The 15,529-nt window shown below is 58.4% G+C and overlaps 1 protein-coding gene across 1 annotated transcript; it reads left to right on the top strand.

Moving 5' to 3' along the window:
- The first annotated feature begins 8,217 nt into the window (after positions 1-8,217).
- On the top strand, positions 8,218-15,529 carry LOC140845685 (ral-GDS-related protein-like). The gene is made up of 11 exons (XM_073220405.1): positions 8,218-8,524; positions 9,104-9,193; positions 9,531-9,685; positions 9,825-10,348; positions 11,108-11,323; positions 11,642-11,745; positions 12,229-12,298; positions 12,743-12,808; positions 13,151-13,219; positions 14,097-14,218; positions 14,327-15,529. Exons 4-11 carry the CDS (start codon positions 9,836-9,838, stop codon positions 14,412-14,414), a joined length of 1,248 nt encoding a protein of 415 aa, XP_073076506.1. The 5' UTR covers positions 8,218-8,524; positions 9,104-9,193; positions 9,531-9,685; positions 9,825-9,835; the 3' UTR covers positions 14,415-15,529.

Genomic DNA, 15,529 nt, shown 5'->3' with positions numbered 1-15,529 from the left:
AAATTGGGAAAAAAAGATTATCATTTAAATTTGAAGGAGGGATTAAACAATTTCTAGATAAGCAAAAGCTGAGAGAATTTAGCTCCCACCAACCATCTCTACAGTGTATTTTCGAGGGACTGCTACAGATGGAAGTGTTCCTAACATTAAATAGCTGTCACCAGAAGTAACAAAAGGGGATAGACAAAGAGTACAGAATATGACACCTAATATATAAAGAATGAGGAGGGAAAATTAAAAAAACAGCCTCCTTTAGATTGTTTGTAATAGCATACTTAACTGAGTTAAGTTAGATTCTTAGATAGTAAGGAAGATAAGGCACCCTTGAACCTTTGGTCACCACGAACCTAAAGCCTGCAGTGGCAATAAAGACATACCTATTGATCATCACCCTAAGTGTAAATGGTCTGAATGCACCAATCAAAAGACACAGAGGCACTGAATGGATGAAAAAACAAGACCCATCTATATGCTGCCTACAAGAGACGACTCACTTCAAACCCAAGGACGTACAAAGACTAAAAGTCAAGGGATGGAAAAAGATATTTCATGCAACTAATAGGGAGGAAAAAGCAGGTGTTGCACTACTTGTATTAGACAAAATAGACTTTAAAACAAAGAAAGTCACAAGAGACAAAGACAGACACCACATAATGATAAAGGGGTCAATCCAACAAGAGGATATAAGCATTATAAATATCTATGCACCCAACACAGGAGCACCTACATATGTGAAACAAATACAAACAGAATTAAAAGGGAAAACAGAATCAATGCATTCATTTTAGCAGACTTCAACACTCCACTCACTCCAAAGAACAGATCAACCAGACAGAAAATAAGTAAGGAGACAGAGGCACTGAACAACACATTGGAACAGATGGACCCGACAGACATCTACAGAACTCTCCACTCAAAAGCAGAAGGATACACATTCTTCTCAAGGGCACATGGCACATTTTCAAGAACAGATCATATACGAGGCCACAAAAAGAGCCTCAGTAAATTCAAAAGGACTGAAAATGTATGAACCAGCTTCTCAGACCACAAGGGTATGAAACTAGAATTAAATTACACACAGACGACGGAAAAGCCTACAATCACGTAGAGGCTTAACAACATGCTCCTAAATAACCACTGGCTCAATGACCAAATAAAAACAGAGATCAAGCAATAGATGGCGAGAAATGACAACAATAATTCAACAACGCAAAATCTGTGGGATGCAGCAAAGACACCGCTGAGAGGGAAGTATACTGCACCACAGGCCTACCTCAGGAAAGAAGGACAATCCCATATGAACACTCTAAACTCACAATTAACCAAACTAGACAAAGAAGAAAACTTGAGGCCCAAAGTCAGTAGAGGGAGGGACATAATAAAGAGTAGAGCAGAAATAAATAAAATAGAGAAGAATAAAACTATTTAGAATCAATGAAAGCAGGAGCTGGTTCTTCGAGAAAATAAACAAAATAGTAAACCCCTAGCCAGACTTACCAAGAAAAAAAGAGAGTCAACGCACATGAACAGAATCAGAAATGAGAAAGGAAAAATCAGAACTGACAGACACCACAGAAATATGAAGAATTATGAGAGAATACTCTGAAAAATTGTATGGAAAGAAACTGGATAACTTTCGAGAAATGGTCAACTTTCGAGAAAAACGCAACCTCCCACGGCTGAGCCAGGAAGAAACAAAACCTGAACACACCAGGGACCGGCAGGGACACTGACCCGGGAATCCCCGACGGCAAAGCAAGGACGACAGGCACCTCGGGAAACACTTCTAATTCCGAAGGCGCGGCCCCCGGCCGCCCGACCCCCGCCGCCCCGCCGCGGGTCCCGCCGGGCGCCTCAGCTCGCCCGGCCCTCGCCCTCGAGGCCGCCGCCGAGAACCTCCACACGCGGCAGGACGCCCTCCGGCCTCCCGCCTGCGCGGCCCCCGGACCCCCGTCCCGGGCGGCGGCGGCAGGGCAGCGGCGCGGCCCCCGGCCGGGCCCAGCGAGGACCCACCACCCGCGCCGCCCGCCGAGCCCTCGCACGGCCGCACCCTCACCGGCTCCCCCGCGCCCGCAGGCCGAGGCACAGGTCCCCGCGCCCCGTCCGGGCCCCGCCGCGCCCCGCGGCCACCTACCTTCCGGCCCGCAGAGCCGTCGCTGTCGCCTTCACCCCTGAAGCGGGGCCCGCCCGGGACGCTCGGCCGCAGGTCCGCCGGGAGGAAGGCGCAGCCGAGCACAGCGCGGGTCCACCACCCTCACGCGGTCTCCGCGGGGCCCGCTGCGCGGACGGGACGGCGGCCCGGAGCATGGACGGAGCCGCGGGAGCTGCCTCTGCCTACGGCGCTCGCGAGGCCACCGACTCTTGAATGTGGCGGCGGCGGCGCCTGCAGCTACTCAGCAGCCGCCGGGCTCACTGGTTCCGCGCGCTCGCCCAATGGCTGCCTGCTCCGCGGCGCCGCCTTGCTTACTGGCCACGAGTGCCGTCAGTCGGAGGCGGGCCTGCGGGCGACCTGCGCGCTCATTGGCCGCGAGGGCCGTCAGGCGCGGGCTGTCACTTTCTTCGATATACTGATTTTTCACGAGATGACCGACGCGTTAGTTTTTTTAAAAATTAATCAATTAATTTATTTAGGTGTCCTTAATCCACAATCACATGAGCAACAATGTGGTTACTAGATTCCTCCCATTATGCAATACCCCCCCACACCCCATTACAGTCACTGACGATCCGCGTAGTGAGACGCTGTAGAGTCACTACTTGTCTCCGTGTTGTACCGCCCTCCCCGCGCCCTCCCTGCCTTATGTGTGCTGACCCTGATGCCCCTCATTCCCCTTGTCCCTCCCTCCCTCCCCACCCACCCTCCCGAGTCCCTTTCCCTTTGGTAACTGTCAGTCCATTCTTGGGTTCTGTGCGTCTGCGGCTGTTCTGTTCCTTCAGTTTTTGCTTTGTTCTTATGCTCCACACGAGTGAAATCATTCGGTGCTTGTCTTTCTCCGCCTGGCTTATTTCACTGAGCGTAATACCCTCTAGCTCCGTCCATGTTGTTGCAAATGGTAGGATTCGTTTTTTTCCTATGGCTGAATAATATTCCATTGTGTATATGCACCACATCTTCTTTATCCATTCATCTACTGAGGGACACTTAGGTTGCTTCCATTTCTTGGCTATTGTAAATAACTCACCTGTTATTAAGTTATTTAATTTTCAAGGGATTGGGGATTTTCTACATATCTTTGTATTACTGATTTGTAATTTAATGCACTACGGTCAGAGAACAAACATATTTTGTATGATTTTAATTCTTTGAAATTTAGTTCAGTTTTGTGATCTATGTGATCAGTATGTTAATGCTCCTGAAAATTCTGTTGTTGTGGAGTGGAATGTTCTATTAGTGTTAACTAGATCTAGTTGGTGGATACCATTCAGTTTTTCTGCATCTTTGCTGAGTTTATTATCTACTCGTTCTGTCAGTTACTGAGAAAAAAAGTGTTGACATATCCAAGTAGATTGATGGACTTGTCTGTGCTTTCCCTTTAGTTATATTAGTTTTTCTTTTCTTTCTGTTAGCATTTTGGGGTGCTTTTAGTAGGTGCTTTAATATATCTTCTTGGTGACTTTATACTTTCATCATTATGCATGGAGAAGGGTGTGAGCGCGCGGCCCGGTTCCTCTGCCTCTGCGTGTCTTCCGCGCGGGCGCCCCGGCACATGCAGAGCGCACCTGCTGTTGCGGGAGAGCAGCGCGGGACGCGCGGCAGCAGGGTGCCCAGGGCCGCCGGTGGCCTGGGGCGTTCGGCCCGCTCCGTGCCCGGGTGGGGGGCGGGGCTCGAGGCCACGGACACCACCCTCGAAAGACGGGCGCGACCACGGGCCCACGGACGGTGGTCCCCTCCTGTGGGGCCGGGCCTGCCCTACCTCCCTACCGTGGCCAGGAGGGGAAAAGCGCTGCCTCCGGGAGCGCAGCCCGGGCCCGGGGACGGGGGGTCTAAGGCCGGCGCTGGCCGGCGGGTGAGGGCGAGTGGAGGCGATCGGAGCGCAGGGCTTAGGGGCTTCCGCGCTGCGCAGGGAGCCCAAGGCCTGCCTGCGGGGTGGGGGACCCGCCGGCCTGCCCGCGGGTTGGCCCTGCCTCTGGGCGGGGATGCCAGGCTGAAGGCGGGTGTGCCCACCGCCACCCCCAGCCCCCGGACCGCGTGTGGGGGTGGGGGACGAGGCCCGGCATCCGCAGGTGGTCACGGTGGGGCAGGGAAGGGGCTGGGCGAGGGGGGGCACCCGCGGTGAGCGGGCGGGAGGGGCAGGCGGCCGCGAACTCTCTTGTCCCCCCACCCCCCGCATGCCCCAGGAGCTCTTTTCTCCTACTTTCTCTCTAAATAAAAGCCTCCCTGGCTTTCTTTCCTACCTTGATCATGTTGCGAAGTTCATTCTTTGACTATGGGAACAAGAACCCCGGTATCATTTTGGTCTGTTAAAATTCCCCATTCTGCCCCCGCATTGTTTCTGTGTCCCATCAAGTATTTTATCAGACGTTTCCTGTTTTATATTCCTGTGAATTACTTCCCTTTCCCTTGAAGTCGCAGACCCTCACCCCTTCTCCTTGGTTCAAGATGACACACAGACCTCATTCTCCCTGCGTAACTCCAGGGAGGGGAGATCCCAGGGCAAAACACCTTTGAAAGCGAAATCAGGCAAAGGGAGAAATGATGTTCAAAGGCCGTTTATTGCATACAAGGAGTCGCCCTGTGTGTGTGTGTGTGTGTGTCTCTCTCTCTCTCTCTCTCTCTCTCTCTCTCTCTCTCTCTCTCTCTCTCTCTCTCTCTCTCTCTCTCCTGTTGCAGTAGAAGAGAGCCAATACTCCCACCAAGCTCTCTGGTCCAGATAAGCCCTCGCTCGCCCACGTAATCACCCACTGATGGAGACAGACTACTTCTCTCCACCCCTTGGAAACCCCTGTTGATACCGACATGCACTAAAGCCAGGCCAAGAGATTCTGCAAATATTGCAATTTTACCCACACCCTGTCTGTGGAACAGATGTCTATGGCTTCCCTGTATGTACTTAATTAAATTTTGTTACTTTTTCTCCTGTTAATCTGTTTCATGTCAATCTGTTTCTTACTCCAGCTAGGGGAACCTCAGGGATGGAAGAAATTCTTCCTGCCACCACCGGTCAAGTAGCTATGTTTACGAAGGGCTGACCCAGGACCTCCATCTTTTTGTTGAAAGGAGCAAGATCGTGTGAAGAAACTGGAAATTATAGCCAGGATTCCTGCCTGGGTGTCACACACTGTAGACCTGAAGGGCCTGTTAGCACGTGTATGGGATGTTTACAGAGAGGCTGGTCAGTCTTGGGAGTGTTAGGCAGAAAAATAGATATGAGCGGGATGAGAGAGAATTAAGGCCAGTAAAGTTCACTAAGAAAGGGACTCAAAAACCATTCTGTCCCAGGGGACTGAGGCGGAGCAGAAAAGAAAAACAAAACGCTAGTGAATCAGCACAGGAATATCTGCTTGGACCCTTGCAGGCTGCTACTTCATGTGTCTGCACCCCAGCCTCTCTACCACGATTTCCCCTCGAAAAGCCCTGACCGCTCGCGTGTCAGGAGGACGGTGGTTCTCTAAGGCAGGAGCCTGCCACTCCCTCATTTACTAGCAAGTCAACAAACTATTCTTTCCTTTCCTCAAAAGCTTGTCACTGTGTTTTGTGATTTGACCTCAGGGACGAGGACCGGGTCTTGGTATCAGGAGCAGCACCCCCTCACCCCGACCAAGTGCCCGCAGTGCCGCTCCTTCAGTGTCAGAGGCCACAGGACCGAGCTGTCAGGGACGCAGAGCTCCCGGCTTCCTCCTTGCTAGCCACAGGGGACTGTGCCGGCCAGGAGTGCCTGCTGTGTGGCGGGTCAAGCACAAGCCTCTAGAACTCCCTCCAAAGTACATGTTGAAAGCAGTACTGCCTTCCAGGAGAGCTTACAGACTGGAGTGACCACCAAGGACTTGGAAGATGTCGGGGTGGTGATTTCCACAGACCCTTATTGAAGTCACCCACGTGGCCTACTCAGAAAACGGACAATTCTTGGAGATGACAGTGCATGATGGTCACCGTGATCGGAGTGTCTCAGATTGCAGTTATTGCTGCACATGGGGCTTCATCACTTGGTCCCCAAGCACCCAGTGTGTAAGTATTGGTCACGAAAATGCTCTTTGTTCTCTTCCTGTGAGTAAAGACCAGCAGGGCAGTCAGCTTTCAGCCGGCAAGGAGACAAAACTATCTCAGAGGCATATCAGACCTCCTGACTTAGGCTGTCACTTAGTCAGAAGGAACCTTCATCTCCTTTTCCTTCCAGAAGCCGTCACACTGGCCCATCCCATTGATGGCACTACGCCGATTGGACACAGTGATCAGGAAGTACAACCTGTCTAAGCACATTGATAGAGCAGTCACGGGTCAGAAGGTGGGAAATAAATCCAACAAAAATTCAGGGGCCTTTCGTCTTTGAGAAGATTCGAGAATTCTATCGTGTGGGCATGCCAAGCTCTCCTAAGGTGATGAACGAGGTGCTGTACCTGGACCCTCCTCCACCCCCCACACACAAAGGGCACAGCAGCCTGGTAGACCACCTCGCATTTCAGAGCATAGACCTCATGTCCAGTGTGCTACTCTGACCCATTTACTGATTGGTCTGAAAAGCACCTAGTTTGAGAGCAGCCTGGACCTTTGGAAGGTGGATGCCAGTAGATGACAACACCTGGATCCCCTCTCCTTGCTGCCCCTTCCAGGTGCACACCTGAACATGGCCTAGCGGGGGACTGGCCTGCCAAGATCACAAGGCCCAGTCCCCAGCCTGACTTGCGTGCTGTTCCACGCTCCGCGCCAAGCCTGGTCGGCATTCCTCCATCTCTGAGTCTGTTCGTCGCACACACGTGACACCAGCCCCCAGAAGCTGGAGGGGTCATTCATGTATCCCTGGGGATGTCCCTAGGGAGGAATGTCTGGCATGACCCTCCCTGTGCAGGCTGGGACATTGGGCAGCTCCGGGGAGGTGCTATGGCTTCAGCAGGACAGGGAACTGGTGACAAAAAGTGGCCTGAGCTCAGCTCTTGTCTCCTCGGAGCTGGGACCCTAGTGTCATTGCCAAAGAGCGAGGGGAGGGATCTGGTGGAGATCTGTGTACTCATGCATGGCAAGGGCCAGGAGGGTGGGCAGTCAGGAGCCCAGACGGGCATGTGGGCGTGTCTGAGTTCACAGAGCGGCCCAGGAAATGGACCCTTGAAGAAGTGATGTCACTGAAGACACGCCCAGTAGAACCTGAATTGTGACCCGGACGGAGCCCAGCTCCTGGTCGCAGACCCCAGTCCTGCTCACTTGACCGGAGGCGCTCGACAGAGCAACATGCGGTCTTGTTGTGCGGAGCCTTCTGAAGGCGTGGGAGTCAGGGAAGCCGAGACGGAGAGTCTTCCTGCTCGCTGTGGGCGTTGGCTGAGAGAACACTTCCAACGCCTCTGTCCGTGTCTCCCGAGGAGCCCCGAGGTAACACAGGGCAGCCCAGAGCGGGCCCCTCCAGGACCAGGCCACTGTGTGACCCATCCCGGGCTGACCTTTCCCCCGGCTCCTTGTGTGTGTGCAGTGGGCGTGGGGCATGCGGGGACTGAAGGCTGGGGAGCAGGGGGGCAGTCAGTGTCACAGCTCTGGTCTCATCACTCAGTAGTGGAGGTGAGTGTTGGGACCAGGTACTTCCACCCACATGTTAATCCTGAGCCCGGGGGGTGTCCTCTCCTTCCCCCAGGACTGGATATCTAGGCAGATGGCCCTGTGTGCCTGATCTCGGGGACAGGGGTTGGGTTCCACATTACCCCCTGCGGGGAGGTCCACGCAGCCCCGGGTGCCTCCTCACCTGCTACCAGGCTCTGGCTTTGCAGAGCTCCACTCTGGGGAGCATGGAGGAGCTGATGGGTGGATTTACCTACTCCATCTCCCTGGACCTGGGGCAGGCTGCCTACACCCCAGGACCCCATTCCAAGCCTGGTAACCTGCCAGGGCCCTCCCAGGGCTGCCCCACGAGATTGGTCAACAGACCCACTCCAGAGGGCCTGGAACCTCGCTCCCGGGGGCACCCCGTGCCGCTCCTTGCTTGCATCCCAGAGGGCTGGGGGCTCTCGGGTGAGCTGCAAACCTCCCTTGTCCTGGTGGTTCCTGGGTTTCCCACTGACTATCTCCCTGCTGCCCCCCTCAGCGTGAACCTGAGCCATCTGTCCATGGGACTGAGGTCCCCAGGCGCAGGGCTCCCTGGACAGGCGTGAGGAGGAAGGGGAGAAAGCGCACGGGACGAGTGGAACCAGCTCCGAACACCAGCCGGAGCAATCCCGAGGCCAAACTCCCTCCCCAGGACGCTGACCAGCCCACACGTGTGAAAGAGAAGCAGGGACTGTTCACGGCAAGGTCATCTTCAGGGGCAACCCTCAGCCGGAATGCTTCTTGGCCCCTACTCTCTGCAAAGGATGCTGACCAGCCAGCCACGGGCCAGCGGCTCCCCCGGTGAGCATCCAGCCCCTCCTCGGCCCAGACGGGCCTCTGCCCACAGCCCGTGGTGTATCCTGAGTGTCCCCACATGTGTCTGAGCCTCAGTGTGCTCCTCTGACAGGCAGGGTGACTGGCGATCAGCCTGTTAGAGTGCCCATGGGAAACACGGAAGAGGCCTTAGAGGGGCTCCCCTGGCGCCCGGCAGTGGAGAAAGGACTGCCAGCCAATGGGCCACTTTGGGGCTCACTTCTCTGTACCCGATGAAAAGCCTTTGGCCTCACCTGTCAGTGGCCTGGAGCCTGGTTCATTTGGAAAAGCACATGGGAAGCAGCCTTTGGAACGGAGGCTCGCAATTCCCTGTGGCTGTGCCGGGACCTTGTCCCCACCGTGGCCACATGGGGGGACCTCTGGGGACAGCAGAGGAGCGGTACCTGGGAAGGTTCGGGTAGGACTTCCTTCAGCCACAATAGGTATGCAGCACCCACTTTGTGCAGACCCTTTGGGGAAACTTAGCGTAACAGTGAAGGAAGCGGACACACTACTGGGACCCTGGCCCGTGTGGAGTCGGGCAGTCACTTCAGGCGTCATCCGCAGGTCACAGCCGGGAAGCGTCACGGGCGATACCCTCACCGCCTCCTCATGTAATGGGGGGCATGAAGAGGGGCCAGAGGAGAATCTGAGAAAGTGAGCGTTCACTGGGCCAGGAGGGGGCACTGCCTGTGTGCACAAAGTGGGTGGAGGAGGCGTGTAGGCCTTGGGGCAGGGGGCGCACAGCAGAGCCCAGCAGGTCACTCATCTTCGGGATCCCACGGGCGGGCTGACGAATGGGGACTTCCTATTCGGGAGGATGGGAGAGGATGGGGTCCCAGGAGAGAGACGCAGGGTCAGGAAGGGGGAGGGGCAGGTGCCTGGACAGGCAGGGGAGTGCACAGCGGACAGGCCCACACAAGGGTGGGCCGCGAGGGCAGTGTGGCGGGTAAGACCAGGCTTCTCACTCTGCCACCCTCTGGCCTTCCCCCAGTCCCAGAATTGGATGGGCTAGGCGCCTTGCCTGGGAGCCCGAGCATGTACCCAGCATCATCAACGCGAGCCAGCTTTCACCCACCGTGGTGGGCCAAGAACTCCACCACTTGGTCCAGGAGGAACAACGGGGGCCCACGGTGGCAGAGCTGGAAGGTGAGGGGCTGCAGCCAGGGAACCAAGTAGGGTGGGCTTCCCGGACTGGGGTTCCCTTCAAGGCAGTGAGGGCTTTTCTGTGATTGTAAGGCGCGGGGAATCAGGCCCAGGGTGACCCTTTCTCTGTGTCCTGCTCCAGACCCACGGCAGATGCAGCTGGCTCCAGGGACACGCGGAGCGCCACCTTCGTGCCTAGAGCCCGTCCAGGAGCTCCCTGAGAACCCTGTGCTGGAGCTACGGCCGGTGTCACCTGCTTCAGCCGCTGCAGAGCTGAAAGATGTCCCAGCAGTGGCCTCAGCCCAGGGGCCAGGCCCTGAGCTGGAGCCCCATGAGCCTTCGGGCCTGGGGCCCAGGGCACTTGCTGGAATGGCACCAGGCGTGGCAGAGCCAGGTCCAGGTCCAGAGCCCACAAACCCCTGTGCTGCGAGCCCCTGGGACATCCCAGGACTGGTATCAGGCCCCGAGCTGGAGCCCCATGAGTCCTCGGGTGCGGGGCCCGTGGCACCTGCAGGAATGGCACAGGGCCTGGAAGAGCCAGAGGTGGCCCTGGAGCCCACCACCCCCTGTTCCATGAGCACCCGGGATTTGCCGAGGGAGGAGGAGCAGACCATCCTGGCGTTTCTTCCCCGCCTGGTGGCCAAGCAGCTGACCCTGATGTGTGCGGTGAGCGGAGCGGGCTCTCGGGGTCGGGGGTGGGCCTTCCCTGTGTCACGGGCTACCCCACACCTGCCCTCCCCTGACGTGGACTCCTGTGATGTGGGCCCACATCCCAGCTTCCCCACGGACTCACCATGTGCCCTGAGAGAATCTCCTCACCCCCAAGCCCTCAATGTCCACATGGGGACAGTAGGGCCGGCCCTTAGGGATCCTTGCAGACCAATGAGGAGGATGGAGCACAGGGAAGGTGGGCAGGGCCTGGCCGGGCTGGGAGGGGCAGGGCAGGGGAGGGGTGCTCAGGGAGGTGCTGCCAGGGCCTTAGGTCCTCGGGCCATTGGCCTGGCAGGCTCCTATGGCCTCCGCACTTCAGAGGCCCCTGCCATAGATCTGACTGCGTGGGAGACATAGACACCATCAAAGGTCCTGGTGGAGTTGTTTAAGGGGAAACTGCACCTGAGTGGGGAGCGGGATCCACGGGGTGGCAGCATGGGAGGCAGATGCCCCAGACTGGGCCGGCGAGAGCTGCCTAGTGCCTCAGGGAGGACGTGAGTGAGGGGGCCTGTGAGCAAAGCCCCTCTGTGCCCCATTACTGTGGGGTCCTGTGCATGCGGTCCTGGGCGCCTCAGTGGACGGGGTCTGAAGTCCAGACGGCCACAAGGCTCACAGCACGTCCCCAGCTGCCTGGGACCCAGCTCTGATCAGTGACCCTGCCTGGGAACAGGGGCACCAGGGGCACAGCTGGATGACACCTCTTGTCATCCCCAGGAGCTGTACAGTAGGGTTGAACATGGAGAATGCAAGGCCTACGTAGAGAGACACCCACTGATGGAAGACATTGTGCTCCTGGCCCCCAACATCCTTAACGTCCTCAAGCAGTGTGCTGCCACGTTTTATTTGGTCATCTCCTCCTGCCTCGGGGGTCCGAGCACGACGGCCCAGGACAGGGCCCGAGTGGTGGAGTTCTGGATACACGTGGCCAAGGTGTGTCATGGGACGGTCCCCAGGGTCCCCTCCTTCGCCAGCTCTCAGGATGGGTGCCTGCGGTCTGCCCTGCATGGTCCCTGGGCCCTCCTGCCAGGGGCGTGTGGATCTGGACTCGCAGGCCCCGGGTGGGGGGGGGGGGAACAGCCATCCTGGGCCCCTTCCTTGGGTTGAGCCATAGTCCTCCACCCAGGAGGGCCGCTCAGCAGGTACCAGGTGTGCTAGGCTCCCTGGGTGTCTGTCTCCTTAAGGACAGGAGTTCATGGGGGAATAGAGCAGAGAAGCAGGCCACGCTCTCAGCTCTGTCTTCCCTCCCAGGAGTGTCTGGCTCTCAGAAATTTCGAGTCCTTCCGTACCATTATGTACGCCCTGGAGTTCCCTGGTCTACGTCGTCTGGAGAGAACCTGGGGACAAGTTTCCTGGTGGGTAGTCCTGTCTCCGGGACCAGGCCACCTGAGTGGACAGGGACACCCTACGTCTGGCAGTGTCCCTCAGTGGGCTGGGACTTCCTGGGAGGCGGCAGAGTCTAGGGGCAGGGATGGCGGGCTCTTGGGGCCCCCTGTGGGTTAGGCCACGGGTACCCCTGCAGGAATCAGTTCCCTGCAATGTCAGGTGTGGGGTGAAGCCCATTGGAGATCTGGAGCTTGTGCTCTGCAGCAGGAGGTCTCTGCCCCAAGGACAGCGACCTGGCCCAAAGCAGATTCGCGCCCGGGAGAGCAGGGAATGGAGGCCCCAGGTGGAAACACGCAGCCCCTCCCCAGGCCACGGATTCCCAGGGCTCAGGGCCGTGGTGGGAAGCCTCCTGCGGGCTAGTGGGCCTTCTAGGATCCCCGGGAAAAGGGGTCGGCCCCGAGACTCTCCGCCTGCTGGCCTCATGTGTCCCTCCTCCTCTCCCCTCCCCATAGGAAGAGCTCCTGGATCTACAGAAAACTTAAAAAGAGGGACAAGGGGCTTAAAAGGAAGCAGCTCCTCGAGGTAAATGGGGGCTGGAGGTCAGGAAGGGAGGGGTCCTTGGGGCAAGTCCTCTGCCGCGCTGTGGCACAGATTTGGGGAAGACTCGAGGAGTGCGGGGTGAGCCGGGCAAGCTGATGGGGAAAGTAGGGTCCCCCAGGCCCATGAGGGCCTCGTCTGTCTCCCTCCCTGGCTCCACTTGACTGGGGGCCTGGCATCCACTGAGGACGCAGGGGACAGACCCCCAGTCAGGGCTGGGGATGGCATGGGGTTGCAGCAGGGTTGGGGCCTGTGGCTGAGCAAGGTCGGCTTCTCCCCTGGGTCCCCTGAGCCTGTCACAGTCCCTCTGTGGAGGTGGGGACAGCGTAGGTGCCAGGGGGCTCGGGCAAGGCATCCATCCACCACGGTCTGGCTGTGGGAGGCACGTGGGAGGGGAGCATGAGCACCTGAGTGTCGTGCACCTTGCAGGAGGCGAGGGCCATGGTGAGGAAATGGCCACAGTCCCCCAGGGCATCCCAGGGTATGAAGAAGCAGGTGAGAGTGGCGCGGCCAGGGTCAGGGCGGTGGGGGTGACCCTGCACCTGCTCCTGGTCCCACCAGCTCTGAACTGCCAGCTCCGGTGTGACCAGAAGGAGGGCGAGAGCAGCTGGGTACAGGGGGAAGTAGGAGGACAGGTGCAGGGCCCACAGGTCCTGGGAATGGCCGAAAGCCAGCCCTGGGAGGGACCAGGAGGGGAGAGCAGGGCGAAGGGAGGGGGTGAGGCCGCACAGGGTGGTCCAAGGGAGCTGGGGGCTGCGGGTGTGGGGTTCAGGGGAGGCTCTGTGGGCACCCCTGAGGCAGGTGGGGACTCATCACCTCCCCACCCCGGTGGCACAGGGCATGGTCCCATTCCTTGGACTGATTCTGTACGACGCCTTAGAGAAACACCAGGAACATCATGAGGACGTGAGTGACCCAGCAGGGCTCAGGGGGGCTGGATGGTGAGCTTTAGGGAGGGGAGATCCCCCAGTGAGCCCGGACCTCTCAGCACCGGGCCACCCCCATTCCTGAGCGTCTCCCCTCCACCCCAGGACCTGGGCTTCTTGGAGAGGACTGCCAGAAGGACCCACCTAAGCCCCGGTCCTGGCCCCAGTGCAGGTGGCGCTGAGGGCTCCAGGGGACACATTCTGGGCAGGACTGGTCTCTCCCTCAGGCCCTGCCCAGTGGGAGGGGTGCTGCTCCTTCAGGGCAGGAAGCACATGAGGGGGGGGGGCGGGCTGGCAGTGCCTTCCCGCCTGATGCCTCAGCTCCCCAGAGCAGTCCCCGCTTCTTGGTTGCCCCGAGCCCGGGCCAGGCCCGGGTGCTGTTTCTGGGCAGGCCTGCCCCTTGGAGGGCCCTGGCGGTCCTCCACCTTGAGAAAGGGTGGGGACGTTTCGGCCTCGATCTGGGCTCAGGGGGCTGTTTCCGATGTACTTTGGCCGCCTTGCTGCCTTCCAGGGTGATGGCATAAAATAGAGAGAGTTGAGTGCCCAGCCATGAAAGGTGAGGGATGTAGTCAAGACACCCTGGGCAGGACCTAGTCCGGGCCATGCCTTGGGTCTAACGTGTGTTGAGAGAGTTAAGACACACAGAGCTCAGGACACTAAAGGCTTTGTAAGGTGGGGGATGGGATGGCATCAAGGCCGCCTTCCTGGAGGAGGAGCTGGAGACCCAACAGTGGGAACAGGCTGGGCTAGATGGCATTGGAAGGAAGGAGGGTTTCCGTGAGCAAAGATCCGGGACCATCCCAGTGCCCCACTCCTCACCCCCTCCTCATCTGCATCCTGTCCTTCCTCTGCCCCAGGCCACTGACTTCCTAGAGGAGCTCCTCACATACAAGTTCCTGGCCAGGCAGTATGACCTGGAGCCCAAGGAGCACTTCCTGTTCTTTTTCCACACAGTGGAGCTCCTGGGTGAAGAGCAGAGGTGAGGCTGCCAGGAGTGGGGTGTGGGCTGTAGCTGCCGGCAGGCTCTGGGGGAAGGGCCCCCGGCCATGGGGCTCCAGGGGCTCACAGGTGTCCCTCTGTCCTGCAGCTACGGCCTGTCCTACCATCTGGAGCCCCCAGGTCAGAGGGCAGGCAGAAAAGGACTGTTACAGTTCTTCAGGTCCCGCAAGATTTAAACTTATGGGCCAGGGCCAGGTGAGTTTCTGGGCTGGGGTGTTCAGCAGGGGGTGGGCTGTTCCCCAGCGTCAAGGAAACTTTGCGCCATGCAGGGTGTGGGGCGTCCTAAAGACCGGTGCGGCTGCAATCCCGCTCCACTGCCGATCGGTTGTGCCAGACTGAAGGGTGGTTCCCCGCCCCCTGTGGGACTCAGTTTCCTCCTCTGTGAGTAGGTGACGCTCAGAAGCCTTTCTTTGACAGGGACTCCCAGGTGCTCGTGATTGACAGGACCCTCCGCACAGGGCCCGGAGCCCCGAGGGCAGTGGGGACGGGGTGGAAGCAGGATAATGGGGGGAACCCGGGATAAGCAGTCTCTTCTGCTCACCCGCGTGGCCCTGTAGCTACTGTCATCGGGCGCTCGGCCCTGCTGGTGTCCTGGCTGCATGTGGAGGAGACCTTCTTCCCCTTCGGGCAGGCGGCACCCGGCGCCCCAGGGCCCCAGTCTGCCTGCTGCTCCTCCTCCTCCCGCTGCTCATCCGGAGCCTCTGCCGGGGCAGCTGCTCTGGCACCTCCTCCTTCGGCCGACTCGGGCAGCTCCCCAGGCTGCCACTGTATCCTCAAGGACCCGTATGTAGCTGCGGTGCACCTGGCCACCTTCGTGCTGTGTCGTCCCCTCTGCTTGTGGCCCGTTGGACAGAGGCGAGCCGCCCCACCGTGTGGAGGATGTTCCCCTTCGGCAGGTGGCCTCCAACCGTGACACCAACTCCTGCCTGGGCGCCGTCAGCCACCGAGTCGTAGCCACAGGGTTCCAGGAATAGGTGGGGGCTGTCCTCACCAGGCCCGGCCTTTCCCGGGATGGACATAGACACGGCGCAGTGCTGCGAGGGACCACAGCCTCCTGGTACCCAGCGGAGGCATCGGAGGATGCAGGGGTGGCCGACTGTCACAGGGTACCGGGACTTGCTTACAGGGGAGCCCCCTGTACAACTTCCTCCCCTCATCCCTGAGAAATAGCCCCCCCAGGCGCAGTGTGCTCTGGGTGTTGTCTCTGAGGTTTATGGTTCCTGGGGGTTGGGGTCATCCCTGTGCAGAATGTAATAAATGCTGAACGGATTGCCACCACACTGCTCTTTCT

Source organism: Manis javanica, chromosome 13 (genome assembly GCF_040802235.1).
Source record: "Manis javanica isolate MJ-LG chromosome 13, MJ_LKY, whole genome shotgun sequence".
NCBI lineage: Eukaryota > Metazoa > Chordata > Mammalia > Pholidota > Manidae > Manis > Manis javanica.
The sequence above is the reverse complement of the archived record's forward strand: the minus strand, read 5'-3'. Positions and strand labels throughout refer to the sequence as shown.